The sequence below is a fragment of the Myodes glareolus genome, chromosome X (assembly GCF_982192425.1).
Source record: "Myodes glareolus chromosome X, mMyoGla1.1, whole genome shotgun sequence".
Lineage (NCBI taxonomy): Eukaryota > Metazoa > Chordata > Mammalia > Rodentia > Cricetidae > Myodes > Myodes glareolus.
Window position 1 is genome coordinate 114,476,537 of NC_142053.1, and position 21,901 is coordinate 114,498,437.

At 40.8% G+C, this 21,901-nt stretch overlaps 1 protein-coding gene across 1 annotated transcript in view; it reads left to right on the forward strand.

The window, feature by feature from the left end:
* Window positions 1-14,532, forward strand: part of Syap1 (synapse associated protein 1) — a 32,001-nt gene extending 17,469 nt beyond the window's left edge. The window contains exons 6-9 of the mRNA XM_048440647.3: window positions 3,110-3,255; window positions 6,854-6,912; window positions 7,341-7,488; window positions 13,359-14,532. Coding sequence (XP_048296604.1) covers window positions 3,110-3,255; window positions 6,854-6,912; window positions 7,341-7,488; window positions 13,359-13,486 — 481 coding nt within the window. The 3' untranslated portion in view covers window positions 13,487-14,532. The remainder of the gene's footprint in view (window positions 1-3,109; window positions 3,256-6,853; window positions 6,913-7,340; window positions 7,489-13,358) is intronic.
* The last annotated feature ends 7,369 nt before the right edge of the window (window positions 14,533-21,901 follow it).

Sequence of the window (21,901 nt, forward strand, 5' to 3'; positions counted from 1 at the left end):
AACCCTAGGAACTGACTCTTATTGTTTTAAACTATGAAGAAATAAATAAGACAAGTATTCTTCCCTCACACCCCTATCATCCTAATAACTCAGGTGGCTGAGAATAGAGAGCTGGAGACCAGCCTAGGATACCTGTCAAGACCCTATAAGAAAAGTCTAGCTTTGGGGACTGAAAAGGTTGTGCTTTCAAGGGACCCAAGTTTAATTTCCTGTACCCACATGGTAACTTACAACCATCTATAGCTCTAATTCCAGAGGATCTGATGCCCTCTTCTGGCCTCTGTGGGCACACACATACACATACTGCACAAATATACATGCAGGCAAAGTACCCATACAAATAAAATAATTTTTAAAATCTAGCTTAAGCTAGTGAGATGGTGCAGTGAGTAAGAGCACATGCTTCTGAGATTGAGGACCTGAGTTAAGTCCTTGGGGCTACATGATGGAAAAAACAATGAGACTTGGGTGAACTAATTGGGCCTGTTTACCTTGTAAGCCTCAGGGTCTTAAGCCAAAACATCAGAGCCAGGCAAAACTGAAGTTGCAGATAAGCATACTAACACACACCTATAATCTGAGTGTTTAGGAGGCTGAGACAAGACTGCTACTAGTTCGAGAGCAGTCTAGGCTACATAGTACGTTCCAGGTAAAGCTTATGTTACAGGCTATGTGAAACTCTGTCTCAAAGGGAGAAAAAGTTGTGAGGAAGTGGTCTACCTAAGTATCTTCAAGGCCATTTTTAATTCTGAGTTCTATGAAGCATCCTACATGAACAAACCTTGGGTGTATTAATGTCTCTGTGGTGACTCATGGGTTCTGTTTGCTCTTTTGATGAACAAAAACAACCATTTGGACTTCTTTCTTTGCCAGACTTCCTGTTGATGTAAGAGAAGCAGGCACATTGCAGAAAACTTGTGCATCACCCTTTGGGGAAGAATCACACTCCAGATGACATTGTAAAAGTTCCAAAAGGTCCTCTGATAAAAACTACTGGGCACAGCTGTAGCTCCCAAACACAAATCTATTTCTACTTTTGTGTTGGATTTGAAGCATTAGAAACCTGTGGACACCCAGTGAGGAACACTGGGCATATGGCTCTGGAAAAGACTGGTAGTTTCTCCTCTGCTATCAGAGAGCTTCAAAGTGTGTCTGTGGTGTAACAGCAGGGCACTGACTGGGTTCAGGCTGCTATAAGGAAGTGCTGACATTACAAAATATAGGGCCAATCCTTCATTTTCTAAGGTGTCCCTTAGATACTGTTTGTTCAGAAAGAGTATCCAAGATGATCAAACTGACACTCAGAGAAGAAAAGTCTAGAAGCTCCATATTTGTTTATGATGACTTGTTTTTGTTTTTATGTGGTTGATTGGCAACAAGTTCTCATGTATCCCATGCTGGTCTGGAATGATACATGTAGTGGAGGATGTTCTTGAACTTGTGATTCTTCTATGTGCACCCTGAAGTTCTGGATTTACAGACTTAGGCCACCATGCCCGGCTTATGTGATGCTGGCGTTAGAACCCAGGGCTTTGTGCCTTCCAGGCTAAGCAAGCACTCTACCAATTAAGCTCCATCCCTAGATGTGCACCCTCTATTCAGTTTATGTCTGCCTTCCAAACTAGAGATTATAATTTGAGAGAACAGTCATCAATTTTAAAAATTATTATTTTGATACAATGAAAAGTTAGATTTGAATGCAATACACAGACCATTTTAAGTCATTAATTTTATTTTATTATTATTGTTATTGTGTGTGTGCATAATGTGTGTATATGGGTACAAGTGTCTTGGCTTCAGTTTTGAGATTAGAGAATAATTTCATTGAGTTAGTTCTCTCCTTCAACCTTTATGTGGGTTCTGGAAGACAAATTCAGGTCACCAGGTTTGTACTACAAACCTGATGGGGAGTCCAGAAGAGAGTGTCAGCTCTTTAGGAGCTGGAATTACAGACAATTACAAACCACCCAACATGGGTGTTGGGAACCAAACTTGGGTCCCCTGAAGTAGTAGCAAGTAGTCCTTACCACTGAACCATTTCTCTAGCCTCCTGTTATTGTTCTTATTGCTTTTCTGTTTTTTAGTTTTGACACAGCCTCCTGTGTAATCCAGGCTGGCCTTGAATTCAGGATCCTTCTGCTTCAGCCTCCTAGAGAACTTTTTCTTTATTTGAAACCTGATGTCTTATTACCTTTGATTCTTTTTTGTGGGGAAGGGGTACTGAAGATGAAACCCAAAGCCTTGCGCATGATAAGCAACTGTTCCTTCAATGAGCCCTGAAGTCCCAACTTCATTATGTATTTCATAGGGACATTTGTTCTTTCCCACAACCCCAGTGTGACTATCAAATCAGGTCTCTCTCTCTCTCTCTCTCTCTCTCTCTCTCTCTCTCTCTCTCTTTCTCTCTCAAACACTATCTCTGCCTCTTTCTTTCTGTCTCTCTCTCTCTCTCTCTCTCTCTCTCTCTCTCTCACACACACACACACACACACACACACATTTTTACACTCTGGCTTTCAGATCCTATTTTAAATGCTTTAATTGTTCTAATAATGTTATAATGGTTAGTCACAAACATTGTTTAAAAAGGGACTAGAGAGATGGCTCAGCAGTCAAGAACACTGGCTGCTCTTCCAAACAACCCAGGTTCAATACTCAACATCTACATGTAACTCCATTTACAGGGGAATCCAATGCTGTCTTTTGGTCTTCATGGGCCTTGCATATGTGTGGTGCACATATATACACGCAGGCAAAACACCCATACACATAGAATAAAATTAATAAGGTAAATAAAAGCACCAGGAAATACTGACAGTTCATAAGCGTTGTATAACTCATCTCTTGCTGCCATGGTGAATATAATTCAGCTTACCCTGTTATTTAGCTTTTGCTTATAAAGCAAATGATCATTCCCTTTGGCCCTCACAAACATGCTAAGTGCTCAGGGGCTAGAGCTTTAGCTTGGTAGTTGAGTGCTGGCTTGCCTGGCATGCATGAAATCCTACATCCCCAGAGCCTAATAAATAATGATCTATTCTAGGCTTCGCTATACTACCCTGTGTACTCTTGACCCTCACATTCTCACATATGTCATTGTCTATCAAAGTGTGAAGGAAGAAGTATTCTGGAGGAACTACTTCTACCGCATCTCCTTGATTAAGCAGTCGGCCCAGCTCACAGCACTGGCCGCCCAGCAGCAAGCCTCTGGAAAAGAAGAGAAAAGCAGCAGAGAGGATGATTTGCCTCTGACAGGTACATTCTGCAGAAAAGAGATCGTTCTCAAAGAAAAGAATTGATGTAAAATATTCCTGCTTAGAGATGCTAATAAGCTTGTCATCTTGTGTGCATCAAAAATGTTGACATTTCTGTACAGAGAAATTCTTTTCTTTCCAAAGGAAATTTTCTTTTTTTTGCTGCCCTTTCTGACCCAGCTTACATGTGTTTTCCCCAAGCTATCTCATTCTTGGTGGGGTTTTTTTTGTTTGGGTCCCCCCCCCCAGATAGGATTTCTCTGTGTGGCCCTGGCTGTTCTGTAACTCACTCTGTAAACAAGGCTGGCCTTGAACTCAGATCCACCTGCCTCTGCTTACTGAGTACTGGAACTAAAGGTGTGCACCAGCAGGCTTCTTAATACTCTTGAACAGCAATCTTCTCTATGTCTCCTTTCTTGCCCCTTTGGGCTTTGTTTTGTTTTTGGGTCTCTTTTAGTTCAGGCTGGCCTTGACCTCCTGATCCTCCTGCCTAGACAGCTTAAGTGCTAGGGTTACAGGCATGTGCTACCAAGGCCAGATGTTTCTCAGACTTCTATTCATCCCAGTTTCCTTGGTGCTTATGGTTGTAGAGTCTAGTAGTTCTTATTCCAGTTCAATTACAGGTATCTAGCCCTGAGCTAAGCTATTAAACATCTGAAACCTCCTGTGATGTATTAACCACCCTGTTTGCTAGGGAACAGGTTTTATAGTGTCAGCAACTATTTAATGAACTATAGGGTTGAAGAGTTGACTTGGCAATTAAGAACACTTCCGGCTCTTTCAAAGGACCCAGGTTCAGTTCCCAGCACCCATATGAATGGCTTATAGTTACTTGTACCTCCAGTTATAGGAGAGCTGACACACTCTTCTGACTCAGACTTAAATAAAAATAAAGCTGGGTGTGGTCGCATGCACCTTTAATCCCAGTAACCTGGAGGCAGAGGCAGTCAGATCTCTAAATTGGAGGCCATCTTGGTCTACACAAAGAATTCCAGACTAGCTTGAGATATATAGTAGAACCCTGTTTCAAAATAACCAACCAAGCAAACAAGATAAATAAAAATAAATATTAAAATATATATTACGTGATATTTTTATATATTTATTTTCTGGCACTGAGAGTGCCTTGCAAATACTAGGCAGGACTCTACTGAGCTATATCTTGAGCCGTTCTTTTTTTTCATATTTCATGAGTGCCTGCTGTGTGTATTGGTATGTTCTAATTACCAATAGAATCATCTGATAAGAAGTAGGGCAATTTAGTTTGTGGAAGTTTAGATAAGTATATCATGACACAGGTTGTCTTTGCTATCTATTAAAGGTATTTGTAGAATATTCTAAGTGCATGGTTTTATTTCTTCTCTATTATCACTTTCTTTTAAAAACTGTTTATGTGTTTAGCTGTGCAAGTGTGTTCAGTTTGGTGCACCTGCAGCTAGATCAGCCTTAGGAGCCATCCACCTTGATTTTTGAAACAGCATCTCTCTTTGACCTGGTGTTTGCAGAGTAGCATAGGCTGGCTGGCCGGCGAGCTCAGGAATCCTCTTGACTCTGGCAGGATTACAAGCAGGCCCCTCCATGCCCACTTGTTTAGACGAGGTTTCTAGAGATTGCACTTGGGTCTTCATGTTACTTTAAGCCCTATTTCTTCTCTTCTGTTGCTTGCTTTTTTTCCCAGCTCTTATTTCTTATGCTTGTATATTCTCTCCTTCATATACTTTCTTTGGCTCTGAGTTCTCCCCATATTAAATCTGCTTTTAGTTAGTGACCTTTTCTTTGCTTTCTTGTTTTGTTTTGTTTTGTTCACTTTCCCCTTGTTGATATTTTTTCCTAGCATTTTGAATTGGCAAATCATTTGTGTGTCTTCATTTTACTGAAATAAGTATTTGCTGCTGTGCAGTTTAGATTATGATATATTGTATTTTCAGTATTGCTATTTCCTAGAAGTTCTAAGATTTAGTTTTATCTTTCCCTTTGTGCAAAGAGTTATCTAGTTTCTAACACTTGCTTGATGAAATGGCGACTGGAAGAAAAAGGGGGCAAACCTTAACAATCAATTTCTAACTGCTTTAAGTTTATATTTATATTGCTCAAGGACCTGTAAAATGTTACTAATTTTCACATTGTTGTATAATAGTCATAATTATCTATTATCAACAAAGTTTTGTTTGAGCAACTTGAAGTTTTTGTATATGTGAAAAATATAAGCAACTGTAGTGAAAATTCCACTTGGGTCTTGGAAGAAGGTGTGTTCTCTGTCTAGTTCAGGAATCTTATGTTATTTTGACAAAGTGTAATCTACTAATTGGTGGGTCACATATTTTATTGCCTTAATAAACATTTTGTCTACTTGATCTATCTCAAAAAAAAAGACACAGGTTATACAGACTACTCAGGAGAGGCTCTGAAACTACACTCAAGGTCAAGTTGTGTATAGGTATCGTCACGAATCCCAGCAAACTTTCATTCTTTAACATATCATTAAATTATGGTTGGTTTTTGGCTTTTAGGGGGTAGCTTTTTGGGACAGGGTTTCACTGTGTAACCCCAGCTATTGTTGAACTCCTAAACCATCCTTCTTCTCTGTCCCTGAAATGCTAAGATTACAAGCGTGGGCTACCATTCCTGACTTCCTTAAATTAATTTATTAGGAAATGCTGGAGTGGGAATATAGCTCAGTGGTAGAGCACTCACCTAGCATATGTGCAGGTAATAATATGTTCAATACTCAGCACTGCCGAAAAGGAAAAAAAAAAGGCCTTTTTTCCCCAAAGACTTCCTGTTTAACAAAGTGGACTTAAAAGTATTCAATAAAACTGTCAACATGGTTAATATGAAAAAGAGCAGAAGGGCTGGAGAGATGGCTCAGCAGTGATCAGTGTTATTCTTACAGAGGATTCAAATTCAGTCCCCAACACCCACATTAGCTCACATTGCCTGTAACTCCAGTACCAGGGGATTCAACACCCACTTCTGGCCTCCGAGGATACCACATGCAGGTACATATATCCACACTCAAACACACACACACACACACACACACACACACAATTAAATCTTTATATGATGACCAGCAGAATGAGATGAGGCATTGTCTTTTCCTTTGTGCTTTCTACCTAGGTTGATAACAGGGAAGCTTGATAAATATCTTCATTCTTAGTATCCTAAAAGAAAGCACAGAATCAATTTTACTGACACTGAAGTCCAAAGATGATTTCCTAATGAAAATGCCATATAAGGATATTGAATGTAGTTGCAAATATAAAATAACATTCCCTCCAGACATGGTGGTACACATATTTAATCCTAGCACTCAGGAGACAGAGGCATGCAGAGCTCTGTGAGTTCCAGAGTAGTTAGGACTACATGATAAGATCCTGTCTCTAAATTGGTAAAAACAAAAGGACACTCACCAAAGGAGGTTGACATGGTTGTGCCTGGCTATGTCATGTCATAACTTAAAGAGAGCTAAAAATGTACCATAAATGCTCATTTCTGAAAATGATTTAATGTATCTATAGATATTTTAGCTGTTCTTATGATATACGCATTCAGAACCAAATCAAGCAATTATTGTCTCTTTTATTCTCACTTCATAGAGGCAGTACGGCCCAAAACACCACCTGTCGTAATCAAATCTCAGCTTAAAACTCAAGAGGTAATACAGTTTTACATTATACCTAGTAGATGATGTCTAAAAATGAAGTTACTGGGTTAACTATCTCTGATATGATTTAAAACTGCTTGAGAGTGTCAGCCATATGTCTACAAGATGAGGAGTCCAGTACTTGAATAGTCAAGAGCCTATAGCTGAGAGCTGAGGTGATTTCCTGGCATAAATAATTCTAGATGTGCTCATCAGGAATCAGAGAGAATGGTTTGAGTGATCTAAACAGTGAGGGAGAATAATAGCCTCAGGTGGTAACGCACTCTGTTACCAAGCAACTGCCAGTTAGAAGATTGGAAAGCAGTGAGCACTGTCTTACAGCTAGCAGAGAAGAACAAAAAAAAAATGAGACTGTGTTAAATTATGAGGCATAGGTGTCATTTAGAAGCCATTCCAAGAGCTCTTTGGTTGCATTTCAGGATGAGGAGGAAATCTCTACCAGCCCAGGCGTTTCTGAGTTTGTCAGTGACGCCTTTGATGCCTGCAACTTAAATCAGGAGGATTTAAGAAAAGAAATGGAGCAACTTGTTCTTGATAAAAAGCAAGAAGAAACAATTGCACTAGAAGGTAACACACAATGGCTTTGTTCGTTTTCCTAATCCCAATCTCATTTTTTTATTGATATTTATTGAGCTCTACATTTTTCTCTGCTCCCCTCCCTGCCTCTCCCCTCTCCCCTTCAATCCTTCCCCCAAGATCCCCATGCTCCCAATTTACTCAGGAGATCTTGTCTTTTTCTACTTTCTACTTCCCATGTAGATTAGATCTATGTAAGTCTCTCTTAGTTTCCTCATTGTTGCCTAAGTTCTCTGGGATTGTGATTTGTAGGCTAGCTTTCTTTGCTTTATGTTTAAAAACCACCTATGAGTGAGTAGATGTGATAATTGTCTTTCTGTGTCTGGGTTACCTCACTCAAAATAATGTTTTCTAGTTCCATCCATTTTCCTGCAAAATTCAAGCTACCATTATTTTTTTCTGCTGTGTAGTACTTCATTGTGTAAATGTACCACATTTTCCTTATCCATTCTTCAGTCGAGGGGCATTAGGTTGTTTCCAGGTTCTGGCTATGAGAAACAATGCTACTATGAACATAGTTGAGCACATTTCCTTGTGACAAAATTGAGCATCCTTTGGATATATACCAAAAAGTGGTATTACTGGGTCTTGAGGAAGGTTGTTTCCTAATTTTCTGAGAAATCACCACACTGACATCCAAAGGGTTGTACCAGCTTGCACTCCCAGCAGCAATGCAGAAGTGTTTCCTTTACCCCACAACCTCTCCAGTATAAGTTATCATTAGTGTTTTTGATCTTGGCCATTCTTACAGGTGTAAGATGGAACCTCAGAGTTGTTTTGATTTGCATTTCTTTGATGACTAAGGATGTTGAACATTTCCTTAAGTGTCTTTCAGCCATTTTAGATTCCTCTGTTGAGAATTTTCTGTTTAGGTCTGTACTCCATTTTTTATTGAATTATGTGATCTTTTAATGTTTAATTTCTTGAGTTCTTTGTATATTTTAGAGATCAGACCTCTGTCTGATGTGGGGTTAGTGAAGATCTTTTCCCATTCTGTAGGCTGTCATTTTGTCTTTTTGACCGTGTCCTTTGCTTTACAGAAGCTTTTCAGTTTTAGGAGGTCCCATTTATTAATTGTTTCTCTCAGTATCTGTGTTGCTGGGGTTCTATTTAGGAAGTGGTTCCTGTGCCAATGCGTTCAAGTGTACTTCCCACTTTCTCTTCTATGAGGTTCAGTGTGCCGGCTTTATGTTGAGGTCTTTGATCCATTTGGACTTGAGTTTTGTGCATGGTGATAGATATGGGTCTATTTTCATTCTTCTATGTGTTGATATTCAGTTATGGCAGCACCATTTGTTAAATATGCTTTCTTTTTTCCATTTGATACTTTTTGCTTCTTTGTCAAAAATCAGGTGTTCAAAGGTGTGTGGATTAATATCCAGGTCTTCTATTCAGTTCCATTTCTTTCTTCAAAGTCTTAAAGTTTCTGTCATACAGGTCTTTCACTTCTTTGGTTAGTGTTACCCAGAGCTATTTTATGGTATTTATGGCTATTATAAAGGCTAATGTTTCTCTGATTTCTTTCTCTGCCCATTTATCATTTGTGTATAGGAGGGCTACTATTTTTTAAGTTGATTTTGTATCCTGCCACATTACTGAAAGTATTTATCAGTAGAAGTTCCCTGGTAGAATTTTTAGGGTCACTTATCTATACTATCATATCATCTGCAAATAGTGAAAGTTTGAATTCTTCCTTTCCAATTTGTATCCTCTTGATCTCCTTTTGTTGTCTTATTGCTCTAGCTAGGACTTCGAGTACTATATTGAATAGGTATGAAGTAAGTGGACAGCTTTGTTCCTGATTTTAATGGAATTACTTTGAGTTTCTTTCAGTTTAATTTGATGTTGGTTGTTGGGTTGTTGGGCTGTTGAGGGTGTTTCCTGTGATGACTATAAAGTGTCCTTCTCCATCTCTTTTCATTAATTTTAGTTTGCAGTTTATTTTGTTAGATATTAGCATAGCTACAGCAGCATGTTTCTTAGGTCCATTTGATTGGAAATTTTTTCCCAATCCTTTATACTGAGGACAAAATGCCTGTCTTTGAGGTTCAGGTGTATTTCTTAGATACAGCAGAAGGATGGATCCTGTTTTCCTATCCATTATGTTAACCTGCATCTTTTTATAGATAAATTGAGTCCATTGATATTATGACATATTAGTAACCAGTAATTGTTAATTCCTGTTATTTTTCAGTGGCAGTGTTTGCTGGTGTGAGGTGTGTGGTTATCTGTTGCCTATGTTTTCATGGGTGTAACTAGCTTCTTTGGGTTGGAGTTTTCCATCTAGTACTTTCTGTAAGGCTGGGTTTGTGGATAGGTATTGTTTAAATCTGTTTTTGTCATAGAATATATTGTTTTCTCCGTCTATAGTGATTGAAAGCTTTGCTGGGTATAGTAGTCTGGGCTTGCATCTGTGGTGTAGTATTTGCAGCACATCTGTCCAGGACCTTCTGGCTTTCAGAGTTTCCATTGTGAAGTGGTATGTAATTGTGATAGGACTGCCTTTATATGTTACTTGGCATTTTTCCTTTGCAGCTCTTAATATTCTTTCTTTCTTCTGTATGGTTAATGTTTTGATTATTATGTGGCAAGGGGACTTTTTTTTAAAGTTTATTAATTTATAAAAGTTTCCATTTCCGCCCCTCCTCCCAACACCCTCCCAATCCCCCCACTCCCTCTCCTCCTCCCTCTCCATTCCTAAGAGCAGTCAGGGTTTCCTGCCCTGTGGGAAGTTCAAGTTCCTCCCCCCTCCATCCAGGTCCAGGAAGGTGAGCATCCAAACAGACTGGATCCCAAAAATCCAGTATATGCAGAGGAAACAAGTCCCAGTGTCTTTGTCAATGGCTTTTCAGAAAGACCCCGTGCCAGCCACATTCAGAGAATCTGGTTGGATCACGTGCTCGTTCAGTCCCAGTCCAACTGGCCTTGGTGAACTCTCATTAGATCAGTCCCCTTGTATCAGTGGGTGAACGCACTCCTCACGGTCCTGCCTTTCTTGTTCATGTTCTCTCTCCTTCTGCTCCTCATTTGGACCTTGGGGGCTCAGTCCAGTGCTCCAATGTGGGTCTCTGTCTCAATCTCCATCCATCAACGGGTGAAGGTTCCCTCTGGTCTTGCCTTCTTTGCTCACGTTCTCTTTCCTTCTGCTTCTTGTTTGGACCTAGGGAGTTAAGTCCAGTGTTCCAATGTGGGTCTCTGTCTCAATCTCCATCCATCGCCAGATGAAGGTTCTATGGTGATATGCAAAATATTCATCAGTATGGTTATGGGCCAAGGCCGGTTCAGGCACCCTCTCCTCTGTCCAGAGAACAATCTGGGTATCTCTCCTTGGACCTGGGATCCCCTTTATAATCAAGTCTCTTGTAAACCCTAAAATGACTCCCTTAGTTGAGATATATACTTCCCTGATCCCATATCCATCCTTCCTCCCTCCCCCCATCCCAATCCCCCGAGCTTTCCCCATTCCTCCCCTACTCCCTTCTCTCTAACCCTCTCCCCTTCCAACAACCCCCCAACCCCCCCATGCACCCGAGGTTGCCTGGCACTCTTGTCTACTTCCAATCTCCAGGAGGATAACTACATGATTTTCTTCAGGTTCACCTTCTTATTTAGCTTCTCTAGGATCACAAATTCTAGACTCAACGACCTTTAAATATGGCTAGAATCCACTTATGAGTGAGTACATACCATATTCCTCCTTTTGGGTCTGGGTTACCTCACTCAGTAAAGCGTTTTCTATTTCCATCCATTTGCATGCAAAATTCAAGATGTCATTGTTTTTTACCGCTGTGTAAAACTCTAATGTATATATGTTGGCAAGGGGACTTTTTTTGGTCCAATCTATTTGGTGTTCTGCAAGTTTCTTGTACCCTCTTCATAGGCATATCCTTCTTTAGGTTGGGAAAGTTTTCTTCTATGATTTTGTTGCATATATTTTCTGTGCCTTTGAGCTGGAGTTTTTCTCATTTTTCTATCCCTATTATTCTTAGATTTGTTCTTTTCATGGTGTCCCAGATTTTCTAGAAGTTTTATGTTAAGAATGTGTTGGGTTTAATGTTTTCTTCGACCTATGAATCTATTTCTTGTACTGTATCTTCAACACTGAGATCCTCTCTTCCATCTCTGTATCTGTTGGTTATGCTTGCATAACAGAGTTAATGCAACTACAGAGTTCGTGTTTGTTTACCCATGTTTTCCATTTCCAGAATTTCCTCCATTTGTGTTTTCTTTATTGTCTCTAAATTTTTAAGTCTTGAACTGTTTGAACTGTTTGCTTCATCTGTTTGATTATTTTTCTTGGTTTTCTTGTCTTTCTTTAAGAGATTTATTGATTGCTTCCAATTTTTTTTTCGTTTTTTCTTTTCCCCCATTTCTTTAAGGGAATTTTTTATTTCCCCTTTAAGGGTCTCTATTATTGTTGTAAAGTTTTATTTAAGGATGTTTTCTTCTGCTTCTGGGTTAGAATGTTTAGGTCTTCCCTTTTGCAGGACCACTAGGTTCAGGTGTTACCATATTCTTTGGGTGTGGAATTTATTGCATTGATGCCTACCCATCTCTTCCTCCAAGGGGTACAGGTGGGGCCTGTGCTTCAGGAGGTCTCTCTTCCTCCAGTTGGTGCAGGTGGGGCCTGTGACTTAGGTGATCATGCTTCCTCCTGGTGCAGGCAGGGCCATGACTCTGATAGTCGCTGATGGGGCTCTGGGGGCTCCTCTCCAGGTACAGTCAGGCCCAAGGCTCTGGTGGTCATAGGTGCTGTGGTGGATGGCTGTAGGTATGGGGAGGCTGCTCCAGGGTCTCTGGTGTTTGGTGATTGGGGATAAGGCATGGGATGTTCCTCCATGGGCTAGGGCCTGGAGAGCAGGGCCCTCCAGCTGGAAACCCAGACACTCACCTCTCCAGGGGTAATCTGGGCCAAGGCTCCAGTGGTCACTGATCTGATGGGGCATGGTTGTGGGTGTGGGTAGGCTGCTCCCAGGTCTCTGGGGCTTCACTGGGTGGGGATAGGACACTGGATATACCTCTGGGAGCTAGGCCTCCAGCTGAAGATCCAGACACTCACCACTCCAGGTGTAGTCAGGGCCAAGGCTGCAGGGGAGGATGGTTGTGGGTGTAGGGAGGCTGCTCCCAGGTCTCTGAGGCTTCGCTGGTGGGGATGGGGCACAGGATGTGCCTCTGCAGGGCTAGGGTCTAGAGAGCAGGGCTTCCAGCCCAAGACCCCGACACTCACCTCTCCATGGGTAGTCAGGGAAGGCTCCACTGGTCTTCTCACCTTCCTTTTTAAATAGCCATGTTTTGTTTTCTATTTTCATAACACTCTGCAGTATCTGCCTTATCTTCTGCAATACCGAGTTCAAGGTGCTGGGTTCAATATCAGGCAAATGATAAAACTGGGCATGGTGGCCACACCTGTGATCCCAACACTCAAGTGGTGGAAGCAGGATTAGAAATTCACATTCATCTTCAGCCAATATTGCATTGGAGGACAGCCTGGGATACATGATGCTCTGTCTCAAAGACAAAAGCCATAGAGATGGCTCAACAGGTTAATACTCTCACTGCCAAGCCTGATGACTCAGGTTGGATTCCTAGGACCCACATGGTAGGAAGAGAAAACCAAATCCTGGAAATTATCCTCTGACATCCACACATACTTGCACACACAAACAAAATTGTTTTGAAATGGGGAGCTGGAAATGTAGCTTAATAGTAGAGTGCTTACCTGGCAATGCCCGTGGCCCTGGGTTCTCATGCCTGGTCCTCCAAAGAAAAAAATTGTGTCAAGTGTTGTAACTGAATGAAATGTTACAAGTATTATGAGTTCAAAGAGCACCTTTCTTTGCCTCTCCCTTTGTTTCCTGTAGAAGATTCTGCTGATTGGGAAAAGGAACTACAACAGGAGCTTCAGGAATATGAAGTGGTAGCAGAGTCCGAGAAGCGAGATGAAAACTGGGATAAAGAAATTGAAAAGATGCTGCAGGAGGATAATTAGCCCGAAGCCCATTCTTAACATTGTGCTGAAATTAAATTTTGATGCTCACTGAATCAGAAGGCGCAAAAGAGTATAACTTTATGCAATTTGAAATTATTCTTTTTCAAGCTAAAACTTGCCTCTTCTAAAGTATGTAGAACAGCTATTGTAATAATCAAAAATAACAGGATATTGTATGTAACGTTTCACATAAATCAAATTATTGATGTTATTATAGACAGCAGAACTCACTATACCACAGAAACACAGGTAAAATACTAGAGTTTGTTTTTCACAAGGTTGGCAACATAATTTATTTTTTAGTCATGTTTTCTAAGCATAGATACATACTCATTGCCTTTTTGTCGATACATGGTTAAAATACTTAATGGCTTAATTACTATCAGAATGACCAAATTATACCAAAGAACTCAAGAGAAAGCACTTTCAAAACTATTTTCTTGCCTGATATTTTCTAAAATTCTGTCTGAAAGCCAAAAGCTGAGGTAACTAAGTTCACTTAAATGACATAAACATCGCCCAATTCAACGTTAAGAAGCACTGTGCAGGACTAGAATTGTGGTAGGCACTTGCCGTCATATACAATGCCCTAGGATTATCTCAGCTAAAGAAGCAAGGTAGATTTGTTTAAAGAAAGTTTTACTTTCCCCTAGAACCTTTTCATTCTATTTTGTTAAGTATACCACAAATTCAACATCAGACTTTTTGTAGGAACTGGGACCATCAATCCTTTTTGTATTAACAACCTTAAAGAAGCCTGTTTACCTTAAGGTTTGTTCTCATGGTAATGGTCACTATGTATAAATGTCTTAATTAAATAATTAGCCTCTATAGAATGATCCTCCTTGGAGTATAACTTCTAGAATTTCCTAATTAATCCATCCTGTATTCTGCTATGCCTGCAGGCATCTGTTCATAGGATGTGGTCATTTTAAAAGGGCAAGGTGATTTAATGTTAGAAAACTAACTAACGTTCACCTTTTGTATTTTCACAATACCTTTATTTCATAAGGGGAATAAAATCAAGACATTTCTTTCTAAGGAAATTGTATGTATTTATATTCTTGTATCTGTAAATACTAGTCTATGGTCCTCTGGCATAGGTGGTCAGTGAGAGAACCGAGAATGGATGTAAGCATTACTCTCATGTTCATCATTTCAGACAAGGACCGATAAAATGAACCAGACTGCCTCACCTCATGTCACTACCCTTTATCAATAGGTTTGAGTATTCTATAAGGCCATTGACTCGATTGAAAGGATTTCCACTTGCAACATCAGAAATCACTCTACTAAAGTAAAAAGTACTCATTTAAGTTTAATATGGTTTGGAGACGGGGTCTCCTGTAGTTCTGGCTGGCCTGGAATTCATTGTGTAGATCAGGCTGGCCTCAAATTTAAAGTAATCCTATCTCTGCTTCTGCATCTGAGTGATGATTTGTTAATTTGGTAGAGGAAAGGAATATGTTGGAATGATTAAGCAGCTAAGAATCATAGGTATAAGCAAATCCAAGCATGATAATGCCTAGTTCTTAATACATGCATATGTATATATTTGTTTTTTTTAAAAAAAAAAAACAAAGTCTCCCTATAGAGATGAAGCTAGCCTAGAACTCACAGAGAACTGCTTGCCTTTGCTTCCTGAGTGCTTTGTGTAAAAGAGCACCACCATACCCAGCCTATATTTTTGTTTCTTTAAAGACAGGGTCTCACTATGTAACTCCAGCTAGCATCAAACTCAGAGATATGCTTGCCTTTACCTTCCAAATGCTGAGAGGAAAGATGCACCACTATACCTGGCTTACACGAAAATTCTTACTGATGAATAAACACAAAGAAATGAAGATTTCAGAGAAGGAAGAAAAATGAACCTGGGCTTAGTGGTACATGCCTTTAATCTCAGAACTTGGAAGGTAGACACAGAAAAATCAGGTTCGGACTAAATATAACTTTATAGTGAATTCAAGACCAGCCTGGGCTACATGAAGCCCTAACTCAAAAAATTCAAAACAAACAAGTTGAAATTCCCTTATGAAGTGGGTGATCTCAGTTTTTGAAAGTTAACTTAAGCAGATGAGTTGGCTCATTGGATAAAAGCACTTGCCACACAAGCCTGATTCCACCAGAACTCATGGAAAGAATGCACCAATGCCCAAAAGTTGTTCCCTGACCTCCACATTCTCACCATGGTGAACATGTCCATATACATACAGGCACACACAATTTTATATATATGTGTGTGTGTGTTTATGTATGTATATTGTATATATGTGCATATGAGTGTAGGCATCTATGGAGGCCAGAAGAAGATATCAGTTTGTCTGGAAATGTAGTTATAAAAGGCAGTAAGTTGTTCAACATGGGTGCTAGAAGCTGAAGTTCAGTTCTCTGCAAAATCAGTATAACTGTCTCTCCTGCCCCAATGATAAGTTAAAATAAAGTTAAGCTGGACAGTGGTGCCACATATCTTTAATCCTAGCACTCGGGAGGCAGAGGCAGGCGAATCTCTGTGAGTTCGAAGCCAGCCTGGTCTACAAGAGCTAGTTTCAGGACAGGCCCCAAAGCTACAGAGAAACTGTGTCTCGAAAAAGAAAAAAAAAACATTTAATTGAGGGGGCTGACTTACAGTTTCAGAGGTTCAGTCCATTATCATGGCAGGAAGCAAGGCGGAGAGCAGGCAGAAGTGGTGCTAGAGCTGAGACCAACAGGAAGTTGATAATAGTCATACTGAGGGAAGCTTTAAGCAAAAGAGACCCCAGAGCCCACCCCCACAGTGACACACTTCTTCCAATGAGACCACACCTCCTAATAGTGCCACTCCCTTTGGGGGTCATTTTCTTTCAAACCAGCACAGTTTTTAAAAACTTAAGTGAGTCTGGACCTGATAGGGCACACCTTTAATTCTAGCACTTGGAGGCAGAGGCAAGCAGATCTCTGTAAGTTTGAAGGCAGCCTGCTCTACATAGTTCCAGACCAGCCAGAACTATTTGAGACTTTATCTAAAAAAATAAACGTGTGCATGTTTATGTGGGAACTAAGAAGATGGCTCAGAGGATAAAGGCGCTTGTCTCCAAGCCTGCTGACCTGAGAGTGATCCCTGGGACTGGGGTGATTAAGATGAGAACTGACTCCCCACAAGATGTCCTCTGCCCTCTAGACATATGCCATGGCACATACGTGCACACGTGTGTACACGCACATGCCCGCACATGTAATTTTAAAAATATGTAAGCCAGGTGTGGTGGTACACACCTTTTTAATCCCAGCACTCAGGAGACAGATATATGGATTGCTCTTGAGTTTGAGACTAGCCTGGTCTACATAGTAAGTTCCTTGACTGCCAGGGTTGTATAGAGAGACCCTGTCTCAGAAAACAAGCAAAGAAAGGATTAAGCCAGTGAATCTAGATGCCAGTGGGCTGAGTAAAGACTCTTGAGTGAGAAGACAAGAGACACCCTTGGATGGATACAGTGTCTCCTATATCAATCAAATGAATTGGTTGGGTTACAGAGTTCCTAAAGGCCCATTCAACACATAAAATGGCCTATTTTAAGAGGCCTCTGAGGCGAAGGATATGTCAATAGTAGGGTACTTGCCTAGCATGTACAAGGTGCTCGGCTCAATCCTCAGAGCCACTAAAACATTTCATACAATGCATGGCACTTCTACTTTTCTTTTGTTTTAGAATTTTTCCTCTTAAAATTAAATTTATATATATCTTTTCAAATCTATCCCCAACCTTCCCCTCCTGTTTCCCTTGATTCCCCCATGTACACATGGTTCTGCTTTCAAAGTTTGAATTTGTTGGGGCATAAAAGATGACTCGGTGGCTAAAAGTAATGAAAGGATCCCAGAAACCATGTTTAAAAAATTGGGGTGGGGGCTGGAGAGATGGTTCAGCCATTAAGAGGCTAAACTCACAATCTAAAAGGTGGAGGGAGCAGGGAATGGAGAGAAGGCTCAGTATTTGCTGCTCTTCCAGAGAACACAAGTTTAGTTCCTAGCACCCAAGTTCCTAGCACTCATAATCACCAAGAAGTCTAGTTCCAAGCAATCCAAACCCTCTCTGGCCTCTTCAGTTACCTACATAGGAATGGCTAACATAAACATACACATAATTCCATTTTTTTAATGGAGAGGTTGATTTTGTAATAGCATTATTAGCAAACTACATCCAGGGCCTTGTGCATGCCAGGTAAGCTCTCTCCACCTAAACATAAAGCTAAGCATATTGTCTCGACTTACAAACCCCCAATATATGACAGTTTGAGCAGAAGAAAAGGTATAACCAATGATAAAAACAGCCAGCTGCAGCAGTAAGATTTTCTGTGTTTCTGAAGCTTAGAAAGGCTCGGGAATTCTGGAGACACACTACTCCTGCCCCTACACTTTGACAGCTACATGATATTGTAGTAGGCCACTTGCTGACTCTGTTGCAATCTCAAGGAGAAAGCCAAGGGTGAGTGCTGTGAGACACAGACGTTAATGGTTGAAATGGCTCCAAGGAAGGCAGGTTACAAGATCTGTGTAATTTGACTTCTAAAAATAACTACATCATTTTGATTTTTTTAAGATATTTTTTTTCTTTTTAGACAGGATTTAACACTTTAGACCAGGATTGCCTGAAGTGCAATTTTCTGTGAGTGTTTTGCCTTCATGTATGTCTGCACCACATGTGTGCCCAGTGTCCAAGAAAGCCTGAAGAGGGCATTGATTTCTCTGGAACTGGAATTACAGACGGTTGTGAGCTGCCATGCGGGTGATGCGGGTGCTAGAAACCAAACCTCAGTCCTCTGTTAGAACAGCAAGTACTCTTTACCACTGAGCCTTCTCTCCTTTTGACAAGGGTAGGAGTAGGACAGAACACAAACATTAGAGGTCTGGGTGAAGTGGCAGTGCCCGTAATAATCTAGTACTTAGGTAGTATGTTGGTTTGAATGAAAATGCCCCATATAAACTCATAGGGAATGGCACTATTAGGAAGTATGACCTCATTGGAGTAGGTGTGGCCTTGTTTGAGGAAATCTGTCACTGGGGGTGGGCTGTGAGGTTTCAAATGCTCAAGCTATGCCCAGTGACCCAGTGGCCCAGTGTCACTCTCTTCCTGCTGCCTTTGGATCCAGGTATAGAACTCACAGCTCCTTCTCCAGCACCATGTCTGCCTGCATGCCACCATGCTTCCCACCATGATGATAATGGACTAAATCTCTGAATTGTAAGCCAGACCCAATTAAATGCATTTCTTTATAAGAGTTGCCATAGTCATGGTTTCTCTTCATGACAATAAAAACCCTAAGTCAGGTAGCTAAGGTAGAAGGAAAGCCAGTTCTAAGGCAAACTGCCTTACATATTGAAACCCTGTTTTAAAAAAAAGTTTGGGGGGCTGGAGAGATGGCTCAGTGGTTAAGAACACTGGCTGCTCTTCCAGAGGTTCTGAGTTCAATTCCCAGCAACCACATGGTGGCTCACAACCATCTGTAATGAGACCTGGCGCCCTCTTCTGGCGTGCGGGCATACATGGAGGCAGAATGTTGTATACATAAGAAAGAAAGAAAGAAATCTTAAAAAAAAAAGTTTGGAGGAGAGGAGGCTGGAGATTTTGCTCAGTTGGTAGAGTGCTTACCTAGTGAGTGCAAAGTCCTAGGTTTGATACTCGGCATCAAACAAGCAGCATGTGGTGGCACATGCCTGTAATCCCTTAAATCAGGAGGCAGAAAGGTCAGAAGTTCAAAGTGATCCTTGACTACATCGCAAATTCTGTTCCAATCCAGGCCACAGGAGAACCTGTTCAAATTTTTTTTTTCAAATTAAAAATCTCCAGCACTTGAAAGGCAGAAACAGGGAGATCCGTGTGAATTCAAGGCCAGCCTGGTCTACCTAGTGAGTTCAAGGACAGCCAGAGCTGCGTAGACTCTTTCTCAAAAAAGGAAGGAAGGAAGGAAGGAAGGAAGGAAGGAAGGAAGGAAGGAAGGAAGGAAAAATTAAATTTAAAAAACATCAATTAAATAAAAAAAGACTTTGTCCAGGGAAATAGTTGAGTTGCAAACATAAGGACCTGGACTTAATACCCAGAGCCCACATAAAAAGCCTGGCATAAACTGGGTATGGTGGTGCATGCCTTTAATTCTAGCACTCAGGAGGCAGAGGCAGGCAAATCTCTAGGAGTTCAAGGTCAGCATTGGTGTAGGGGGTTCTTCTGCTTATGGGTTGCTTTCATTGGTTGAATAAAGAGACTGCCTTGGCCTTTTGTTAGGGCAGACTTAGGGAGGCGGAGTAGACAGAACTGGATGCTGGGGGAAGAGGGATAGACAGGCAGACGCCATGAAGCTCCCACCCAAGACGGACGTAGGTTAGAATCTTTCCTGGTAAGCCACGACCTCGTGGTGATATACAGATTATTAGAAATGAGTTAAACTAATATGGGAGAGTTAGCCAATAAGAGGCTAGAAATAATGGGCCAGGCAGTAATTTAATTAATACAATTTTCATGTGGTTATTTCGGGGGTTAAGCTAACCAGGCGCTAGGACACAGCCCACTCTTCCTACAACAAGCATGAAGGTCAGCATGGTCTACATAGTGAGATCCAGACCAATTAGGGTTTCATAATAAGGCCCTATAAAAAAAAGGCCTGGACATGATGACACATTCTTTTATATTCTTTTAACCCCAGTGTGGTGGAAACAAAGGCAGGAGGATCTCTGGGGCTCACTGGTCAACAGCCTAGCCTCATTGCCAGCTTCAAGTACATGAAAGAACGTGTCTCAAATAACAAAGTGAATGTTGCCTGGGGAATGACACCTGAGGTTGAATTCTAGACTCGACATCAATGTACACCTCCTTCTTCCCTACACACACACACACACACACACCAAAAACTATTGTAGTTGGGGAAATAAAAAGTAAAATTGTTGAATGTCTCCAAGTGCCAATAAGGTAATATAAATGAAAAAGTAAAATGTACCAAACATTTAATGTAGTTTTTCCACCTCCTAGAACAAGCACCACTTCAGTTATAAAATGAACTGGAAAGTAGCCAGTAGTCCTATTCCAGAATGCTGACTTGTACAGTGGTGACTCATCCATACCATTGTATGCAAATATTTTAAGTGATATGGTCAAAAATACAAGTCTAAAAATAGAAAAGTTACTTAACTGGGCCAATAAGATGGCTCAGAAGACAAAGGTACCTGCCACCAAGTCTGACAGCCTGTGTTCAGTTATCAGGCCCCACATAGTGAAAGCAGAGAACAGACTTCCCAAGCTGTCATCTGTCCTCCACAAGCATACCACAACACGAAACACACAGACAGCGTAGGTAATTTTCTAAAGTTACTCAGTTATGTGAAATGACAGTGTTTCATATTGTGTTGGTGATAATATAATAGAGATTGGGGAATTTCTCTTTGGGAAAGTCAATACTGGACGTCTTTAAATCGAAAGTTGACTATGTACCTCTCTTGGACCAATAGTTCCTCTCTCAGGGAGTATAAAACACTATAAATAACTATAAAATAACTTCTTAGTAAAGTTAAAGACAAATCGATCCTGTGGCGGGTACAGTAAATGGCATGTGTAACCATGTTCACAATAGTGGTGTTCTAATGACCTCAGTCTGCACCCAAACCCAAGCCAATCACCAGTAGAATGGAATCATAATTACACTGTGATTCTACAATGGGATGCTAAAAGTATGAGCAAACAGCACACAGTGTTGGGAATGAACTCAAGAGTCTCACAAATATAATGCATGGTGGTGCACGCCTGGCATCCTAGGACTCAGTAGGCTGAGGCAGGAGGATTGCCTCAGATTGGAGGAGACTACCCTAGGGTACATAATTCTAGGCCAACTTGAATTACAGAAAGACTGTGTAAACACACACACAATGTTGTTTGATTTGATTTTTTTAAAGACAGTTTCATATAGCCCAATCTGACCTCAAAAACTCTATGTAGCCCATGTTGTCTTTGAACTTGTGATCCTCCTGCATATACCTCCGAAGTTCTGGGACTCCATGCATGCACTACTAAAGCTCTATTTTAAAAAGGTGGTGCTTGTAGTGGTGGCACATCTGTATGAGTTCAAGGCCAACCTGACCTACAAGTGAGTTCCAAGATGGAACTTCATTGACCCTTTCTCAACACACACACACATACTTAAGTAGGACTTGAAAAGAGAATGACATCACATATACAACTTCTAACACAGGCAAAGTTAAGCTATGTAGTTAGTGAAGTCTAAGTGAAATAGCTACTGTGAAAAAACGCATTCAGTATGCTGCCAGGTAGTACACACCTACAATCCCAGCAACTTGGGAGGATAGGCAAGAGGGTCACAAGTTCAAAGGCAGCCTGGGCTACATAGGGAATTCAAAATTCGCAAAGACAACTTAGCCAGATTGTCTAAAATTAGGAGT